This window comes from Brassica oleracea, chromosome C2 (assembly GCF_000695525.1).
Source record: "Brassica oleracea var. oleracea cultivar TO1000 chromosome C2, BOL, whole genome shotgun sequence".
NCBI lineage: Eukaryota > Viridiplantae > Streptophyta > Magnoliopsida > Brassicales > Brassicaceae > Brassica > Brassica oleracea.
In genome coordinates this window covers 51018183-51034719 of record NC_027749.1, presented here as the reverse complement: position 1 = coordinate 51034719, position 16537 = coordinate 51018183, and the positions used below count along the sequence as shown (strand labels likewise).

At 36.9% G+C, this 16537-nt stretch overlaps 2 protein-coding genes and 1 pseudogene across 2 annotated transcripts; 1 reads left to right on the top strand and 2 right to left on the bottom strand.

Annotated features, from left to right (window-relative positions):
* Positions 1–1093: 1093 nt before the first annotated feature.
* On the bottom strand, positions 1094–7168 carry LOC106322795 (ADP-ribosylation factor GTPase-activating protein AGD1). Its single transcript, XM_013760930.1, has 19 exons — positions 6825–7168; positions 6170–6246; positions 5997–6097; positions 5849–5919; positions 5633–5695; positions 5516–5560; positions 5360–5425; positions 5238–5285; positions 5064–5159; positions 4469–4510; positions 4165–4368; positions 3956–4087; positions 3641–3865; positions 3471–3566; positions 3059–3388; positions 2457–2602; positions 2275–2368; positions 1576–2063; positions 1094–1490 (listed from the first exon to the last, which is right to left on the bottom strand). Exons 1-19 carry the CDS (start codon positions 6867–6869, stop codon positions 1376–1378), a joined length of 2484 nt encoding a protein of 827 aa, XP_013616384.1. The 5' UTR covers positions 6870–7168; the 3' UTR covers positions 1094–1375.
* A 606-nt stretch (positions 7169–7774) lies between these two features.
* On the bottom strand, positions 7775–11989 carry LOC106321718 (signal recognition particle subunit SRP68-like). Its single transcript, XM_013759965.1, has 14 exons — positions 11860–11989; positions 11643–11767; positions 11491–11557; positions 11289–11399; positions 10763–10958; positions 10550–10635; positions 10283–10478; positions 9891–10002; positions 9569–9696; positions 9203–9409; positions 9003–9112; positions 8595–8724; positions 8331–8480; positions 7775–8174 (listed from the first exon to the last, which is right to left on the bottom strand). Exons 2-14 carry the CDS (start codon positions 11734–11736, stop codon positions 7950–7952), a joined length of 1812 nt encoding a protein of 603 aa, XP_013615419.1. The 5' UTR covers positions 11737–11767; positions 11860–11989; the 3' UTR covers positions 7775–7949.
* A 2739-nt stretch (positions 11990–14728) lies between these two features.
* LOC106324555 overlaps positions 14729–16537 on the top strand; it is a 3150-nt pseudogene continuing 1341 nt past the window's right edge.

Below are 16537 nucleotides of genomic sequence, written 5' to 3'. Positions count from 1 at the left end.
AAATTATCAATCGACTCAGTGGTTATTAAAATAGAATGCACTAGTTTATCAATCAAACTTTGGTAGATGGGTCATTAACAATAAATTAATGGTATCTAATGACGCTGACTCCGTCTAATAAGATTTTAGTGGTGCTTGATTAAGCTGTTTTCTCTAGTCAGTGCTTCCTTGCTTCCAACACAATCATTCAATTTATTTTCTTGTGTGTATAATCAACTTTGAGAAATGTGACAATAGTAAAAAGCAACATTTCAGTAATAATTTATCTTATAATATTGAATTTCCTACTCTGGCCATTATGTGTTACTTCAAGTTGGTATTTGGTAATTGGAACATTGAACTTGAATTCGCATCCAAACTAGACCATACAACGACTATGATTACTTGTCGATGTTATCATATATTTAAAGATCTAGAACGCAAGTTTCATCGAGAGCGTTCGCTTTATCCACAGTAAATACTAATTCTACCCAATCAACGCTAAGTCCCCAATCATAGTTAGTAGTTTGAAACTTTGAATGATTAAAGATGTTGTTTAGCGTGTTGTCTGATCCAAGTTTGAGTGAAATAATGCATTCATGATTAACAATAAATTTGAAAACACTCGAAATCATAAAACACACATCTAAAGTTGTTAACCATATACTTCACCAATTAAAAGATTTTTTGTATTAAATTTATACATATTTGTCTTGTATTTCATGAATCTTTTTAGTAGAGCACATGACCACATATTGTGAAAATAATTAGAACACGTTCTATAATTATAAAACAAATGTTTTATTATTAGTTTATGTTTACCCACACTCGTCGACTTTTGGCTCACACGTACGTAAAAACAAAACAAGAAAGAAACTTGGTCAAACCATGCATTTCACACACTATGTATCTGGGTAAACATTCATGCATCATTTGAAACTTTCCACTTAGTGGAGATCTTCATCATATCTTTCCCATAATATATATCAATTTCTTGAGAGCTACACAATACTATTTAATTCAAAGTCTCTCGATAAATAATAACATAGCACTTCATAAAAGATATATTTTAAATAATTTCTAAAAAATTGGTAAATCACAAAGTTCCGTCTGAGAACATAAAGCTGAACAGAAGAACACACACAATGGTGTCTTTGTCTTTTCATTACACCAACAACCAAAAAAAAAAGATTTGAGAAACCAAAAAGACCATATGTACACCAGTATATGAACCTAGCAAGCACCAAAACAAATCTTTACATGCATTCTCTACGCTCTTCATGAACAAAAATATGAGTAATGAAACGAACTAAAAGGCGCAAAGAGTTCAGTAGAGCAACACTCTTCTAGTGCTATACCATTTTGCTTTCCGTGTGATAAGCAATTCAAATGGTTATCATCTTTTGGAGTCCGTTAATAAAGCAATTAGCTCACTGTCATTAAGGTCTGTCTCAGAAGCATATTTGACCGGTGTGTTATTGTCTTTATCCACAGCATTTGGATCTCCTCCCCTGTGATCAAACCATTTGCACCAGACTTATAACGTTTGTATAGTTCAATACTAGTAATAAATGAAATCTCAAGATGGATTTTTACCTCATAAGCAGCAACCTTGCAATAGCGTATCTCCTGCTGATGATGCAATGATGAAGTGGAGTCCGACCTTTTGAGTCTGTTGCATTTACTTTCGCACCGTACTGAAGCAACAACTCCACCATACCGATATCCGCAGAGAGACAAGCAAGGTGAAGCAAAGAGCAGTCGTTTGAAGTTTCTTCTCTGACCATACTTTCACTGTCTCTTCTTGAAGTTCCTTCTGGTTTCTCTTGAAACTCCTTTTCAATGCTCTTGAACTTGGCTTCAAGGGTTTCCTCTTTGGCGTCCAGTTGCATCATCTTTGCTAAGGGTAAAGACACGGTGTAGGACGCTTGTCCACGTAGCGCATTCACATCTGCTTCGGAGCAGACAATGTGTTTGTAAACTGATTTCTTGTCGTTGGCTCGGACATTCTCCCAAATCTCTTGGAATACTGCTTGGAAATGCTGACTGTCTGTTGCTTTTCGGACAAATATCCTCTCTGAGTACTGCAATTAGCCATTAATATTAGCAATAGACTCTAAACAAAACGATTTTTTAAACGATTTTTAAGAAAATCAGTCTAGGCGTTCAAAAAAATTGCTCTAGGGAGCCCGCCTAATCAATAACCCCGTATAAAGCGCCTAATTACTGACTAACGATTTTTTTGAACATTGGACATACATGAGACCTTTAAAAAACTCTGCTTAATAATAAAACCTTTGCGTGGATGAATAACTCTTTCACAGAGATGGGATCATTGAAACCAGGTTTCCTTACAAGAAACTTTCTTGGTCGATCAGCCTTGGGAGTGCTAGTAAATAGAAAAAAAGTTTGAATAGAGTGTAAATACATGTAAGAAGTAGTAATAATACAACTTATCAGAATAGGTAGTCACTTACCCTGAAGACCTACTAGCACTAGAAGGTCTACTCTCTGAGTTCAACAACTCCTCCCACACTGAGTTTACATATACGTTACCTAGCGACTGGAATAACGTCAGCACCGATGGTTCCCATACTTTAACATCAAGTGTGAGCGATCTGACCTGCATGACAAGGTTGAATACTTCATACAAATTTATAGAGCTATTTTAAAAATGGGAAACTTCAAGACTACATTCTTGTGAGAAGACCAATGTTCTAAAAATCTGTGTAGTTGAAACGATTTCTTAAAATCCGATTTATGCAACTCAAATCGGTTTAAACCGGTTAAAATTGGTCAAAATCGATCTAAATTAGTTGAATTAAGTAATAATATTAGTGCGAATCGACAATCTTATCTAGTTTTTTTTTGTATATTTAATTTTTATAATTCATCAAAAATAATTTTATAACTAAACCCCAAAACTAAAATATCTAATGTAAATATAAAATATATAAAAATAAACTAATAATTAGTTAACACCTACATCAAGTCTAGGCCCCGAATAATTAGTTACCGCCTAGCTATTTCTTGAACCTTGGAGAAGACCGAGAGAGATTGAAATTTTTTAATGGTTTACCTTTGAAATGTGAACACCAAGGTTACGATGTATACCAGAACACTCAATACATATGAGGACACCGAGATTCAAAGAGGCCCAATCAGGCTCAGGAGCACCACAATCTGCACATTTCTCATTCCCCAACACTCTTGTCAACACATCAATTGGCTTTTCAGTCTTCGTCATATCATGTTGCTGCAAGCACCCTGAGAACCTCGAACGGTTCCCTCCTGTCATGGGGTTCTCAACTATGGAATCTCTACCTTCCGCCTGCTCGAAATCATATGGATCTGCTAAAGAACCTGAATCACTTGCAGAGAAAGTGTCTCCATCCACTGTAGAAAGATGCTGTAATAATGATATTATAAGTGAATTACAGATAACGTGTCACACAAGAAAGATCTAACAGTAGTATCATATAGAATCTTACCATGATTGCTCTTTCAGGTGTTTGGAAGCTTAGTAAAGAAGTAATAACTCCAGTTATTTTCTCGATCCAGTCCATCTGATCTTGCGCATTCTCTGCCTATATCAATAACAATGGTAAGCTTCTATAGGTAAAGAAACAGAAGATCTTTTACCATGTTCTCTTTAATATACCTGCAATGTATAAACTTTGGTTGGTGAAATGATCCGAAAGCAGAATCTTAGATCAGTCTGATCTGCATCAACTTTAATGGTCGAGGTAAGCAGATTCACAGTGTGGCGTGCAACTGGCTTTTCGTCGTGCACACCGCCGTGATAATGAGAAGACAGCCATCTACTTAGCAGCCCTGGACTGTTCTCTGAAGTCATATTCCTATGAACAACAGACCTGCTTCCATTCTGATATCAAATAGAAACACAATGTTTTAAGATATGTTTTCTCTGTGAAGGAACAGAAACAAAATTGTTTTATAAGTTTTTGCAACTTACTGAAGACCAATTCCATGGCTTGCGGTAATAGTAAAGCATCCCACGGCTATCAAGGATGAAGAACCTTCTTTTCCAGTCGCCTCTCAAGTTTGAGGAACGTTTAGACAGATACCCTTGTCTTATAGTCTGAACCTGTAGGAAGACAAAACAGTATATAAGGATATATGAGGTATGTGTAAGTCTCATTACAAAAGGTTTTATTCCCTTACTTTTCCTTTTGCAGCAGATTGCATGACAGCCTCTATAACCTTTTGTGAGTTTCTTGAGTTGTGTCTCATGCCGTCTCCTGTTGGAGAACCACATGAGTTTCTAGTTTCTCGATCAACTTGCCTTTGGTATTCCTGCATCTTTTCATTGAGTGATGCCATTTCGTAGTTTGCACATTCTTTGGACTGGTGTGCATAAGCCAACACCTGCAATAAGAATTTCAATTGAACATATATTCCTGAGATACGGCTCAGAAATTCGAAGGACATAAACAATCATGCTACAAAGAGTCATGTAGTATCAGACCTGGTTAATAAAAGGCTCCATTTGATGCAGTAGCTCATATCCCTGAAAGAGAGAGTCACTTGTGAGAAAGCGAATCAAGTAGTAGAAACAGGAAAAGAGTAGGCATGGAATTTTGAACCGAACCGAACCCAAATTTCGGTTAGTTCGGTTAGAAGTTTGGTTCATTTCGGTAGGTTTTCTAAAATAAATCGGTTTTCCGGTTCGGCAATGGATTACTTAGGTTTTATTATTTTAGAAAAAGAAAAAAAATATACCCAAGCTATATCGTAAATCTGAACCGAACTAACCAAAAATCCGAACCAAACTAACCAAATTTATCCAAAATTTTAATAAAATTAAACCAAAATCTAAACAAAACCAAAAACTCAGGTAAATTTTTGAAAACCGGACTAACCGAATACTGAACCGAGCTCTATTTTGGGTTAATTCGGTAAGATTTATGTCGAACCGAACTAAGCGAAAACCGAATAACCGAACCCGCAAGCCTAGAAAAGAGCATTGTATGATAGGTTTCTTGCAAAACCAAACTCATCGGTTCCAGGTAAAAGTTTTTGTGCTGTTGCTTCTTAAAATTGCTTTTACTGAATTAGCTTGCCTGTTTGAAGAAACGGAGATGAGCATCCATTGTCCCGCTCACTGCTTCCAAAAACTCAAAACGCTTCTTAGCTTCCGCATTAGAGAGTGCACTAACCTGGCCATATGGAAGTAAACAAACACTATGTAAGTTTATCATGAAACTCTCTTAGCATTAGAATAAAAAAGTGGTTACCAGATGAAACCGGGCTTGCTCGAACGTCGTTCTTGCGCTATGTAGGTCCTGAAATGCCTCTCTACCAAAATTAGTTAAAGTGAAGGTTGATTTGTGAAATAGTAATAAGATTTGTACATTACCTCCTCAATAGTGGCAGCCACATCCAACCGTGTACTCTTCCTTAGTGAAAGATACTTCTCTCGTGCCTGTTCCATTCACATGCACATAAATGATGAATATGTAATTTTTCAAACAGGCAGAATGTTTGTGGTGAACAACCAAGTAATGTAACGCACCTGGTCGTATATAATGGAAGCTTTATCAAACCGTTTACGTGCTTCCTGTGTGAGAGAGTTAAAGATGTATATAAGTCGGAGAAAAATGTTTCGAGGTATGTATTACTATGAATATACCTTAACTTCTTGGACATCAACATTCACAAACTGAAGCAACCGATCATTCAGCATATGTTCTACCTGTAAAGTGTTAGACAAGACATCATAGTTCAGTTATGCATCTCTTCAATAATATCAAAGGACAAACAAAAATAAACTTGTCTCTACAAAACCAAAGTGACCAAGAACATCTCTTCAATAACATCGTAGGCTAGTTATGGATTTTAGTAGTACCTGAGAACGAAGAACTTCCTTGTACGTCCCAATTTCTCGTAGCGCAATAGTGAATTTCGTCATTACAGGACCTGAGAAAGACAACATATTGCCTTAAACGAAAGAATCCAGATTATAAAGAGAGAAACAAAGGGAGAGAGGTAGGTACCTCCAAAAGCAACACATAGAGGATCATTATGGCCTCCTCCAAAAGACTCAAGTGCATTTGCAAAGCCAATATCTGAATCATACCCTTCTCCGAGTCCCTCCCTATCAGAATTCACAAAATTTTCTTATAACAAATTTTGAGAAATGTCATAATAATAAAAAAAAAAAACGTACGTGTATTTTCTGCATCCTTTGTAGAACCTTAAGCATCGCATTCGCAGCAGCTCTGCACTCTCTTCCATAGATTGCATCTTGTTTACACAACAACAAAAAAACTTTAGTTGCAGATTCAACACAATGCCTCATGCGGGCTTTACAATTACAAACATTTTTTTTTTTTGTAAAAACAGTCTAAACATTAATCCCCTATTAAACAACGACTAATTACCGCCTAGCTATTTACTGAATATTAGATTAAACAATAATTTGCAAATTCCTGATACATTGCTTCTTCATCCATGTTTTTTTTTTTCTGTGAAACAAAAAGGTTAAATCCGGGTCTATTAAAGACATAGACCTAACTCCGGGTGGAGGTACAGCCCACGGATACACTCTTTCCTGGGCATTCAAATGAACCAAAAGCAATAGGCTATATCCCGTGTGGCCAGCGGAGTTCGAACCAGGGTTCGCCGTATTGGGGTTTATTCCCTCAATGTATTCAAATTTTTTCGAAAAAAATTGTTTGATCATAGAATGGCACGAGAGATTTTACATTGAATCTATCCCTAACTCTCTCTGTGTCTGTTGAGCAATGGAATATAATATGCATAGACGATCGAAACGGATCACAGAATTTATTTTTTTTTTTAAAAAGAAAAAATTAACAAACCTGTTGACGGAACATAGGCGAATCATCGAGCTTAGCGAAATGCATTTTTCTTCACCGGGGTATACAGAACCGATCCACCTCCTCTTCCTCCGTCGTCGTCTTCTTCCTCCACGCGGACAGAGCTAATAACGGTGTTTTTTTTCTTTTCTTCCCACACAAAAACCAAATGAAAAGTGTTTTTGTCTTTTTTGGAAAATCGAAAAGCCTTTTTTGGGGATTGGGAAGTGGGGAATATGGGCGGAAAATAAGGGAAAGATCGTGCGATGGACAAAAACAAAAACACAAAATACAAAAATACAAAATACTCTTTTGATGTTGTGGTGATCGTGTTCAAACAAAACCTCTGAAACCTTCCATGCCTGTCATTTATATATAAATAATTATTACTATTTGTTTATTCAACAGAAATCCATTAAAAAATAATGTGATTATATGCTTTGTGAATTGTGAATTGTGAATTGTGATAAAAGTTTAAGATATGATGAAACACTTAAAAGACTAGTGATTGCAATAACATTAGATTGTGTGGTATAACCTATTAATTAAATGAAGGAGAGTGATGCGTTAAACTGGTATTGGTAGGGGTGATGATGATTAAATTAGGCAAGAGACGGAATGGTCCCAGAGAGTTGACTTCCCAGAGAGAACTTTCTAAACGTGTGAGAAACTAAAAATCTGGATCCGTATTTAACCAATTGTAATCAACCTTATAAAATTAAATTATAGAGCAGTTATCCAAGTTAAATTAAGTAATACGTAGCGCACACACACACAAATCCTCCAAGCCTAATTTTTGTTAAAACTACAGCGTTGATAATATTGGTCCCGGGTAGAACACTGCTTAACCGGTGAAGGGATTTAACCGAATCAGGCTAATGCTCCATTGACGTTTTATAGAGCAAAGAAAACAGCAAATTTCTAATATATTTCCAAAATTTTAAAGTGTCAAGGAAGAGCAAAATATATTACTCAAGTCTAATTAATTGTGATAGTCTAAAAAAAATAAATAAAAAATCTGATGCATCTGGCTGTTTTTTTTTTTCGAAAGCTAAAAGAGCAAAAACAAGTAGTTTCAGAGAGTGTGGTGAAAACAAAAGGACACTAATAAATCAGAGATTCTTTTTTTTAACCTGATCTGAAAAACCTCAAGAAACCTCCCCGGACTTTCTTCATCCTCTCTTCAAGGACCGGGAACTCTACGCAATAGTAGGCGAGGTCTAGCACAATTGGATTACGAGGTATCGATTGGAATGCTGGTGGGAACCTTTCAATCTTTGGGGCCATCTTTGTGTTTGCATCTCCAACCGCTGATTCATACACATCTAGTTTGTCTAACAAGTATTTCTCCGCCTGAGGTTTAACAATAAGAAGGGAAAGCAAAACAAAAACATCAGAGTGCAAATTTCATTATCATGAGACACTGCAAGACTACAAAATTACTAAAAATCTCACGACCACAAACCGCTGGAGTGGAAACAGGATGTAAAATAGCGAGAGAGATTGTACCTTGGTGGCTGTATCGTTTAGTGATATAGTTGAGATTTTCTTTGACAGATTCTCTGGCGCCTTCTCTTCTTCCATTATCCCCGTCGCATGTTCTATGCAACTACTAGCTCTGCATTCTTTGCTCAGTGTCTTCAGTTCCTGGATTATTCCCTGATAATTATTATAAAACAAGAATTAGTGGATACAACATCTATGATATGAATATTTCAGTATTGCTATTAAGTGACCTTGAAGGAGGTAGTAAATAAAGTGATAAGTGGATACCTCGTCTTTGTTTGCTATGCTCTGAAACTTGTTCAGGGCATCTTCAGCAAGAGACCGGGCACGACAAAACAAGGCATATGCTTCAACCCTTTTCCCTGCTAGACTATAAGACTTTCCCAAGTAGAAGCACCTGAAATGCGATTCCAGAAGAATGCATCAGTCAGTATTTGAAAGTAACTCTTCTTATTAAGTTTTCTCAATTGGAAAGAACTGTGTGAATATCTCGAGACAGGGACTAAAGAAGCTAATAAGTGGTTATAATATGTATCAAAGAGTAGGTGAAGACGATCAGTGACCACTGACCAGGAATCAGATTCCTAATTTAGTGAATAAACTTTATTAATGGAGGAGCTCAACTCTAAATAAAGGTGCTAAAATCAAGTGAAATGTAAAGGTGAAGAACTAAACCTTTCAGCACGAAAGGCTAAGCTTTTGCGCTCACACTCTTCTTCGAAGGCAATCTCTTCAGGTTTCCTGTCTCGTCCACAGCTAATGAGATCAGAAAGATCAGCCACATTCTGAGAAAAATAAATGCAGGTGAGATGTCGATGGTTTGACGAACAAAATCCGATTTTGAAGGAAAAAAAAAAGGTGGAACAGTGGTTAACCTGTAATAAAAGGTCATACAATCGAACAAGCTCCTCAGGCTTAGTAACCTTTTCATTCTTATCATCACGTTTCCTGTTTAGTTTACTCTTTGCTATTTTAACCAACAACTGGTTCCTTTCAATGGTTCTCTGTCCTAGCACAGCTCCAACAGCTTTGTCCAGACCATTTAGCTCATCTTTAACAGACTCAGCATTTCCTGCACTTACCTAGAATTTGTATGCTCCTTAGTAAAATCAATCAAAGAAACATCAACACACCCCCAAAACAACTCTTTCATAAACTTGTCTACCGTTTTCTAAAAATTTCAAAAGGCTATTCGGTGAACCCAATCAATAAATAAGAGGATCTCTTGTAAATTGACTCACCAAGTCACTGCGTATGGTGTTCCTCGCATCATTATATGCAGTGAATAGTTTATCAAATATGGTTAGCTTTTTCTCTGCAGGGAGCGATTCTGCTGTTGGGCCCTGTAGATCCTTCTCAAGTTCCTGAGCTGAACGAACAAGGAACAAACGAGTGAGAGTCGCAGAAGAGATGCTCAATGTTCTATAAAGGCAGGTTTATTAATAGGGTAACGCACAACAGTAACTACAAGATTAAGGTAAGCCTAACATTTCCTAGATCAGACATGATTATTCAGCATATTAAAGTAGTTCAAAAGACAGTATATGAAAAAGTTAGTCGAACCTTTTAAAATAGAAACCCGAGATTTTGGGTTGGAAACTGGAAATCTGTAGCCAAGCCAATTAAACTCTGTAAGAGATGCAGCTTGTTGAGATCTGGCCTCTTCCATAGCAGCCTACGTGACAGTAAACAATATACATCATATTAATCCAAAAATGTCAGACAGACCTGAGAAATAGTTCACCACTGAACCAGTGCAAGACACTCAAGACTCAAGAGTACCCAAGATCGTATACATGTAATTAGTATTTAGGTGTGTCAAAGGTCAAATCGGACTCTTAAGTTTCTAACAACAGATGAAAAAACTAACAAGACAAATTTTTGCTTCAGCAAATATGTGGACAAGATTCGATTGCTTCGGTGGTGAGGCTGATAGAAACTGATATGTTACGTACCTCTATCTTTGCTTTGAAAAGATCCAAGGCAGGGCCTTCCATCTCACCAATCTGAAGTAGTTCAGATGTCTGCAAGTTTGCTTTGCCAATTTTGTGTAGGCAGTACTGAACACTAGGCTCAAGCTCCTCAACTCGTTCCCGGCAAAGAACTTGGTTCTCTAGATCACCATATTTCCCTAGTTCCTCATAAACAGCTCTGCAAAGTGGAATAAGTTTCAGAAACAAGACCTACCAAATTACAAAAAGAGGATACTGAAGAAAGCAAACCTTGCGTTTTTGAAACAGGCCAACGCAGTTTCCCAATTTTGATCTTGCTCAAACAACATAGTGCCTTTCATATAGGAAGCATATGCCTATAAAAGTGTAAGATAAAGTATGAGACTCACGTCGTGCGTTTATAGAGTACACAAACAACTAAGCTTAAAGACTACAACAGAGGTATTCTCTTCTTCCATTCAAGGCAGTAGATAAGTTAAATACCTCAGCTTCAAGAGATGTCCTGGAATCTGTCTTAACAGAGCACAAACTTGAGAAAAGCGTAGCCCATTTAACTGCCTTCCTCAGCCTCCCAATCAAATAAATCCGCTGCCGTGCATTAGGCCCATCTGGTAGCTGTCTTTTCTCCATCGCATGGCTCCATGCTCTTTCCGCCATGTAGAAAACCACATGAAGAAACCTATTTCAAACAAAGACACAACACCAGCTCAATTAGAGGTAATGTGAGTACAACAAAATCACTTTGGTGGAAGCAACAACTAAAGCCTTCACATCAAACCAAGCCATGAATGTATGCACGCAAGTAACACATCTCAAACAAAACAAAACAAATACTCCTTCCGTTTCATTTTAATTGTCATTTTAGGTTTATGCAAACAACTTAAGAACATCATTACCTATACACCTAATCATATTTCAACCAATAGAAAAATAAACAGGAGAATATTGTTAATAAATTTTTGCATTCAAACTATAAAAACGAACAATTAAAATGAAACAGAAGGAGTACCTAACATCGGTGACAGTTGATTCAAGAATGGCTCGTCGGGTGTATTTGCCACGGCCATGAGTGAATTTCAAGGACTTGTATAGCCTCCTCAACCGTGCCGAGCAATACCTCCTACACAAACAAGATAAACACACACACAGAGATTATTAACCATTACTTCTTCTTTTTGGCCAATGAGCTTAGCGTATGATATAATAAATACCGATAACGAGAATAGTCACCACGACGCAGACCATGCTGAGCCTGAGAAGTCTTCATCAGCTGCAGAACTGTAAAGCCAAATACAATGTCACACACATTCACAAACTTATTGATATAAACTTCACAGTAATGACATAATAAACAAAAACTAACCGTTCATCGAGAACCTAGGGAGGATCTGATCGGAGCCGTCCGACTTCGGATCGTCGATCTCCATTGCTGACATATCGTTCTCCTTCTTCCCCATTAGATTCACCTAAACCCTAGCTAAAACCTCTCTGAACAAATAATACATCAAAACGGATAAGGGAACAGATACAGCAAAACCAAATCGAAAATAACGAAAGACGAATTAAGCTAGATTCCATACTTTAGATTTGATCGCGGCGAATATGGAATATTCCGATGAACGCGTCGATCAGCGGAGGCGTGCGAAATTTCAGGTTCTGATCGAATCTTAAGCGAGTGCCCGAAGAGATGGCGACGACGACTAGTGACGGGGTTTTGATAATCTCGTTTGGTGAAGTCCAGATTAATATGGCTTTATTATGGGCCTTAAGGCCCATAACCATATAATGTCGGCCCCTCGGCTTAGTTCCTCAATTTTATTGCGCCAAATTTAATTTTTTGGTGCAAATGTTAAAATTCATACCATTTTTTGAGTTTTTACGATGTTGCAAAGCAACTTATTACAAGGAGGTTAACTAAAAGGATCAACAAACCAAAAGTACAACTCGAGCAACGAATGTGCCTGAGAGGGATCCCGGGGAAAAGAGAGTAGCCTGTCACGCAGACGCAGAGAACGATCAACCAACTTGAAAAAGGCCGGAGGAGGAAGAGACACATTTCTAAAGATACGAGCATTACGCTCCCGCCACTTTTGTAGATTATCACCTGCAAAATCAGTTTGAAAATCACTTTAACCTGAGAGGAATAAGGATCTTGAAACTGTGAAGACATAAGCACTGCTGCTTGGAGATGAGCAGGAGGTGATGAGATAAAACGCCCACAGAACTTGTTCTATATCTGAACCGCGAACGGACAGTCAAAGAACATATGGTTGTGGGATTCAAGACCATCAGCACAAAGAACACAAGAATCCGGCACTTGTAAACCCCAAAACAATAATTGATCTCTTGTTGGTAATCTAGCCAACATAGACAGCCATGTAATAAAGGAACAACGAGGAATTTCCTCCTTGAACCACACCACTTCAAACCAAGAAACAGTTGGAGAAGTAACTTGCAACCTGTCCCAAATAACACGAGTTGAAAACTCAGAAGTAAAACCATCAGATTGACCCCTCCAACGCCGAATTTAATTTGGTCTACTTTTCCTTTAAACACATTACAAATTCGTAAATTGTTGGCGGTCTAATACTATAATTTTCCAAAATATATATTAACTTTTACCGAATTTGACTATTTTCGAAAAAGCTAATGAGCGATTGGTAAAACTTATATATTTGATGTTATAACTAAAAAGTTTGTACTAATAATGATAATATACACAATTCTGTGTCATCAATTGTTGAATATTAACAGTGTATTGGATTTTTTCGTTGTAAATTTGATATATTTTATTATTTGAATTTGGATATGTATTACGACGAACAGAAATATTTTAAACCACAAAAGCCAATATAAAATTGCTGAGAGAGAATAAAATAGCAGGGAATAATAAAATATATTATTATTGAAAATCAATAAAGAATTAGTAAAGAGACCGACGGAAATCTATACAGATAACGGGATCTGGATGGAGAAGAGACCGGGTGGACCATATTAACAACCAAATAATTCAAAAATCATTATAATAATAATTAGTTTAACTATCCAATGATATCTTAAAAAGTTTATATGATGTTTCCATATGTCCATTGGTTTATTGCTACTGTTTTGCTGTTCTGTCCAATCGTGTTCTTCGAGATTTAGCACGTGAAAGCCTTATATAATTTATTTCTATGGTGTATTAGTTTGATCTTTTGATTTTCAATAAAATAGTTTATCTCTAAACCAATGATCTAATTCTCAAGTTTTGAATATCTTTTTGATGTTAACTTAAGTATAATAAATAAACAAATATTTAATTTCCGTAAGCATGTGACACTGATAATTCTAATCAAATCCCGATTGTTAATCAAAAGTTAGAAGCTGGTTCGTTACGGTTTAGCATCTTCGTTATCATAAGTGTGGCACACGAATTTTTGTGTTGGATAGATGAATCCAACGGCAAGTATTTGCTGGTTTAGCTTTTGACGTGTAAACTAATGAAGAATTGACACGTGGATACGCTGAGAAAGAGCATCTATTCTTAGATGCTTTTCTAATCCTTCACGCAGCGCCCAGCATTTAAAATCACGGACAGTGACCCTCTCCATCACGCCACTTCTCAGCCTCACGCCACTAGCTCGACTTACTCTTATCAGCTCAGCTTAGCTTGGCCGGCATATTCCACTATACTAATATTTTTGTTTCGCTCGTTTCCAATAGTATTGGGGAATGGGGAGTATAGTTTAGTGATATAAATGTTACGTAGATTAAATTTTTTTTTTTTTTAGAGAATTGGTATAATATTTTCATTTGTATTATTCAGACTTGACCACGTCTGATTTTCTCATTCAGTTCTGGACCTTCTGGTATTTGTTCTTGATCTTATTGGATCAACCGTGGTAAAAATTAACATGACAGAGTAGGCTAGACAAATCAACTGTCAAAAGCCGGCTTGGTATATTAATGCGTATGCATGTAAGAATAAAATAACAAATGCTTATGACCAAAAATCGATCTATTATAATATAGATTTTTTCCTTAAAATATAAAAGAAATATATAGGTATTGAATGTTATGAGTGGAACAACGAAAACGCATGGCGGAACAGAAATCATGGTACCATTCATCTCTAATAACTATACAAAACACATGATGTGGTTTAAAAGTAAAAAAAATAATAAAAAAAGAAACAGGAAGTGCGTTTTAGAATACACACGTGAACCACAGAAGTAGCAAAGTAGGTGTGGTTTGTTAAGTGGTTTAGTGGTTAAGTGGTTGAGTGGTTAAGTAGCAAAGCACGTGAAACACATAATTTTTTTTTTCTTCTTTCAGAAATTTTAAATTTTTTTTTTTAAATATATATATATATATAGATTCTAATACTAATACAATTAGGATAAACAAAATGATTATGTAATTATGATTTAGTTTTTAAAATTTTTACTAATAGTTTTGTATAATAGTGCAGAATGTCGTCTAGTCATCGAGGCAGTGCAAGTTCTTCCAGACAAAGAGGCCGAAATGTTTCTAATGAAACTAGAACAAGAGTAAGTTTTAATTCTAAATATTTTAATAATTTAAATATGCAAAAATATTAGCTAAAACATATATATTATAATTTGTAGAGCACGGACAGATTCAAATGGACATATGAACAAGAGAAAAAACTCATTGAATTGTTTGATCATGCAATCTCTATGAACAAGTATACTCTGAAAGATCCTACGGCTCTTGGCAGAGATTATATCGTTGAACAATTCAATCTTGCATTTAACATGAATATAACTTACGGGTTTTTCAAAAATAAGCTCGACGAATTCAAAAAATCATACAAGATGTGGAAGTTTATGATGAAATCCACCGGTATTTCGGTTGATCCTGAAACATCAATGATTTACGCATCTCCGGAGTGGTGGGATAATCACGAAGCGGTAATAACCACTAAATATTATATTTACATTATCAACTATTAAGATACATATTACAAAATTAACATAATTATACATATATATATATATTGAATAGGGATGTAGATTAACAAAATCGTTCAACCGAGAGCCGCCAAAATTTTGGGAGATAATGGTACGATATTTTGCGTTACATGATGTATACTCGCAACCCCAACATTCTGCACGACAAAGAAGACAAGAGATAATGAATGAGAGAGGAGGTGATGACTCCACACATTGATACTCAGATTTTGATGGGAATGAGATGCTAGACACTGAAGTTCCAGACACACAAGAAAATGAAGAAGTGTATCGGGTCAACCTAGATGATGATTCACATCCTTCAAATGAATTTACCCATGATGCAGTTGGAATCAATATTGGAAGAGGTGAACAACGTGGGAGACGTGGGAGTAGTTCACACTCTAGTGGCAGACGAGGGGGTAGTTTGCATAGATCAGGTGGAAGCTCAGGAACTAATGTTGGAAGTGGTTCACGAGGAAGTCGGCGAAAACAATCATTTGAGACAACAATGCAAGAAACTATTACTGGGTTTAGAGATTTTCAACGACAAAATCTACAACAACTTCTTCCTGGTGCGTTTGATCAAGATGATTACGATGAATGGAAAAAGGCGGAAGCGTTATTCCTTAATCTACAAGTTACAAAACATACTAAATTTTATTGGAAATATCTTAATACACTTCAAGAGTTAAAATTTTGGCGTAAGTATTTTATTGATATAGCTTCAAGCACTGACGAGGACAAACTAAAATTGCTTGAAGCTATGACTGGTGTTTCACGAAACAACGAAGATATTCCAAAACAGTTGGGTTTGGGACTATCACCTGGGAGTTCATCTTCTGTGGGTAATAATTCTGGCGGTCAAAGCTCACCAGGTTTATGGGGTCATGGATTTCAACAGTGGGGAATACTACCAAACGCACAACATTGGGGCACACCGCCAAATGCGCAACAATGGGGCACACCGCCAAATCCACAACAATGGGGTGTACAGCCTGGTTTTCAACAGTGGGGAACACCACCAAATGCGCAAAAATGGGGCACACCGCCAACTGGACAGCAGTGGAGCGCACCGTCAACTGCACAACAATGGGGCACACCACCAACTGCACCACAGTGGGGCACACCACCGAATGCTCAACAATGGGGCACACCTCCGAATGCTCAGCAATGGAACACACCGTCGAATGCTCAACAATGGGGCACACCACCGAATGCTAATCAATGGAGAACACCACCGAATGCTCAACAGTGGGGTACACAATCAAATGTTCAACAGCGGGATACGCCAACGAGTGCTCAA

What these genes read in the sequence shown, in the direction of transcription:
- LOC106322795 (XM_013760930.1), bottom strand. Translation starts at nt 6,869, where the DNA reads ATGCATTTCGCTAAGCTCGATGATTCGCCTATGTTCCGTCAACAG. An exon ending in AGCCATGGAATTGGTCTTCA is followed by an intron (nt 3,866 to 3,955) that starts GTAAGTTGCAAA and finishes ATTTGATATCAG; the next exon opens with AATGGAAGCAGGTCTGTTGT. An exon ending in GCAAGGTTGCTGCTTATGAG is followed by an intron (nt 1,491 to 1,575) that starts GTAAAAATCCAT and finishes GTTTGATCACAG; the next exon opens with GGGAGGAGATCCAAATGCTG.
- LOC106321718 (XM_013759965.1), bottom strand. Translation starts at nt 11,736, where the DNA reads ATGGGGAAGAAGGAGAACGATATGTCAGCAATGGAGATCGACGATCCG. An exon ending in GCCTGTTTCAAAAACGCAAG is followed by an intron (nt 10,479 to 10,549) that starts GTTTGCTTTCTT and finishes TCCACTTTGCAG; the next exon opens with AGCTGTTTATGAGGAACTAG. An exon ending in TCGGGTTTCTATTTTAAAAG is followed by an intron (nt 9,697 to 9,890) that starts GTTCGACTAACT and finishes TTGTTCGTTCAG; the next exon opens with CTCAGGAACTTGAGAAGGAT.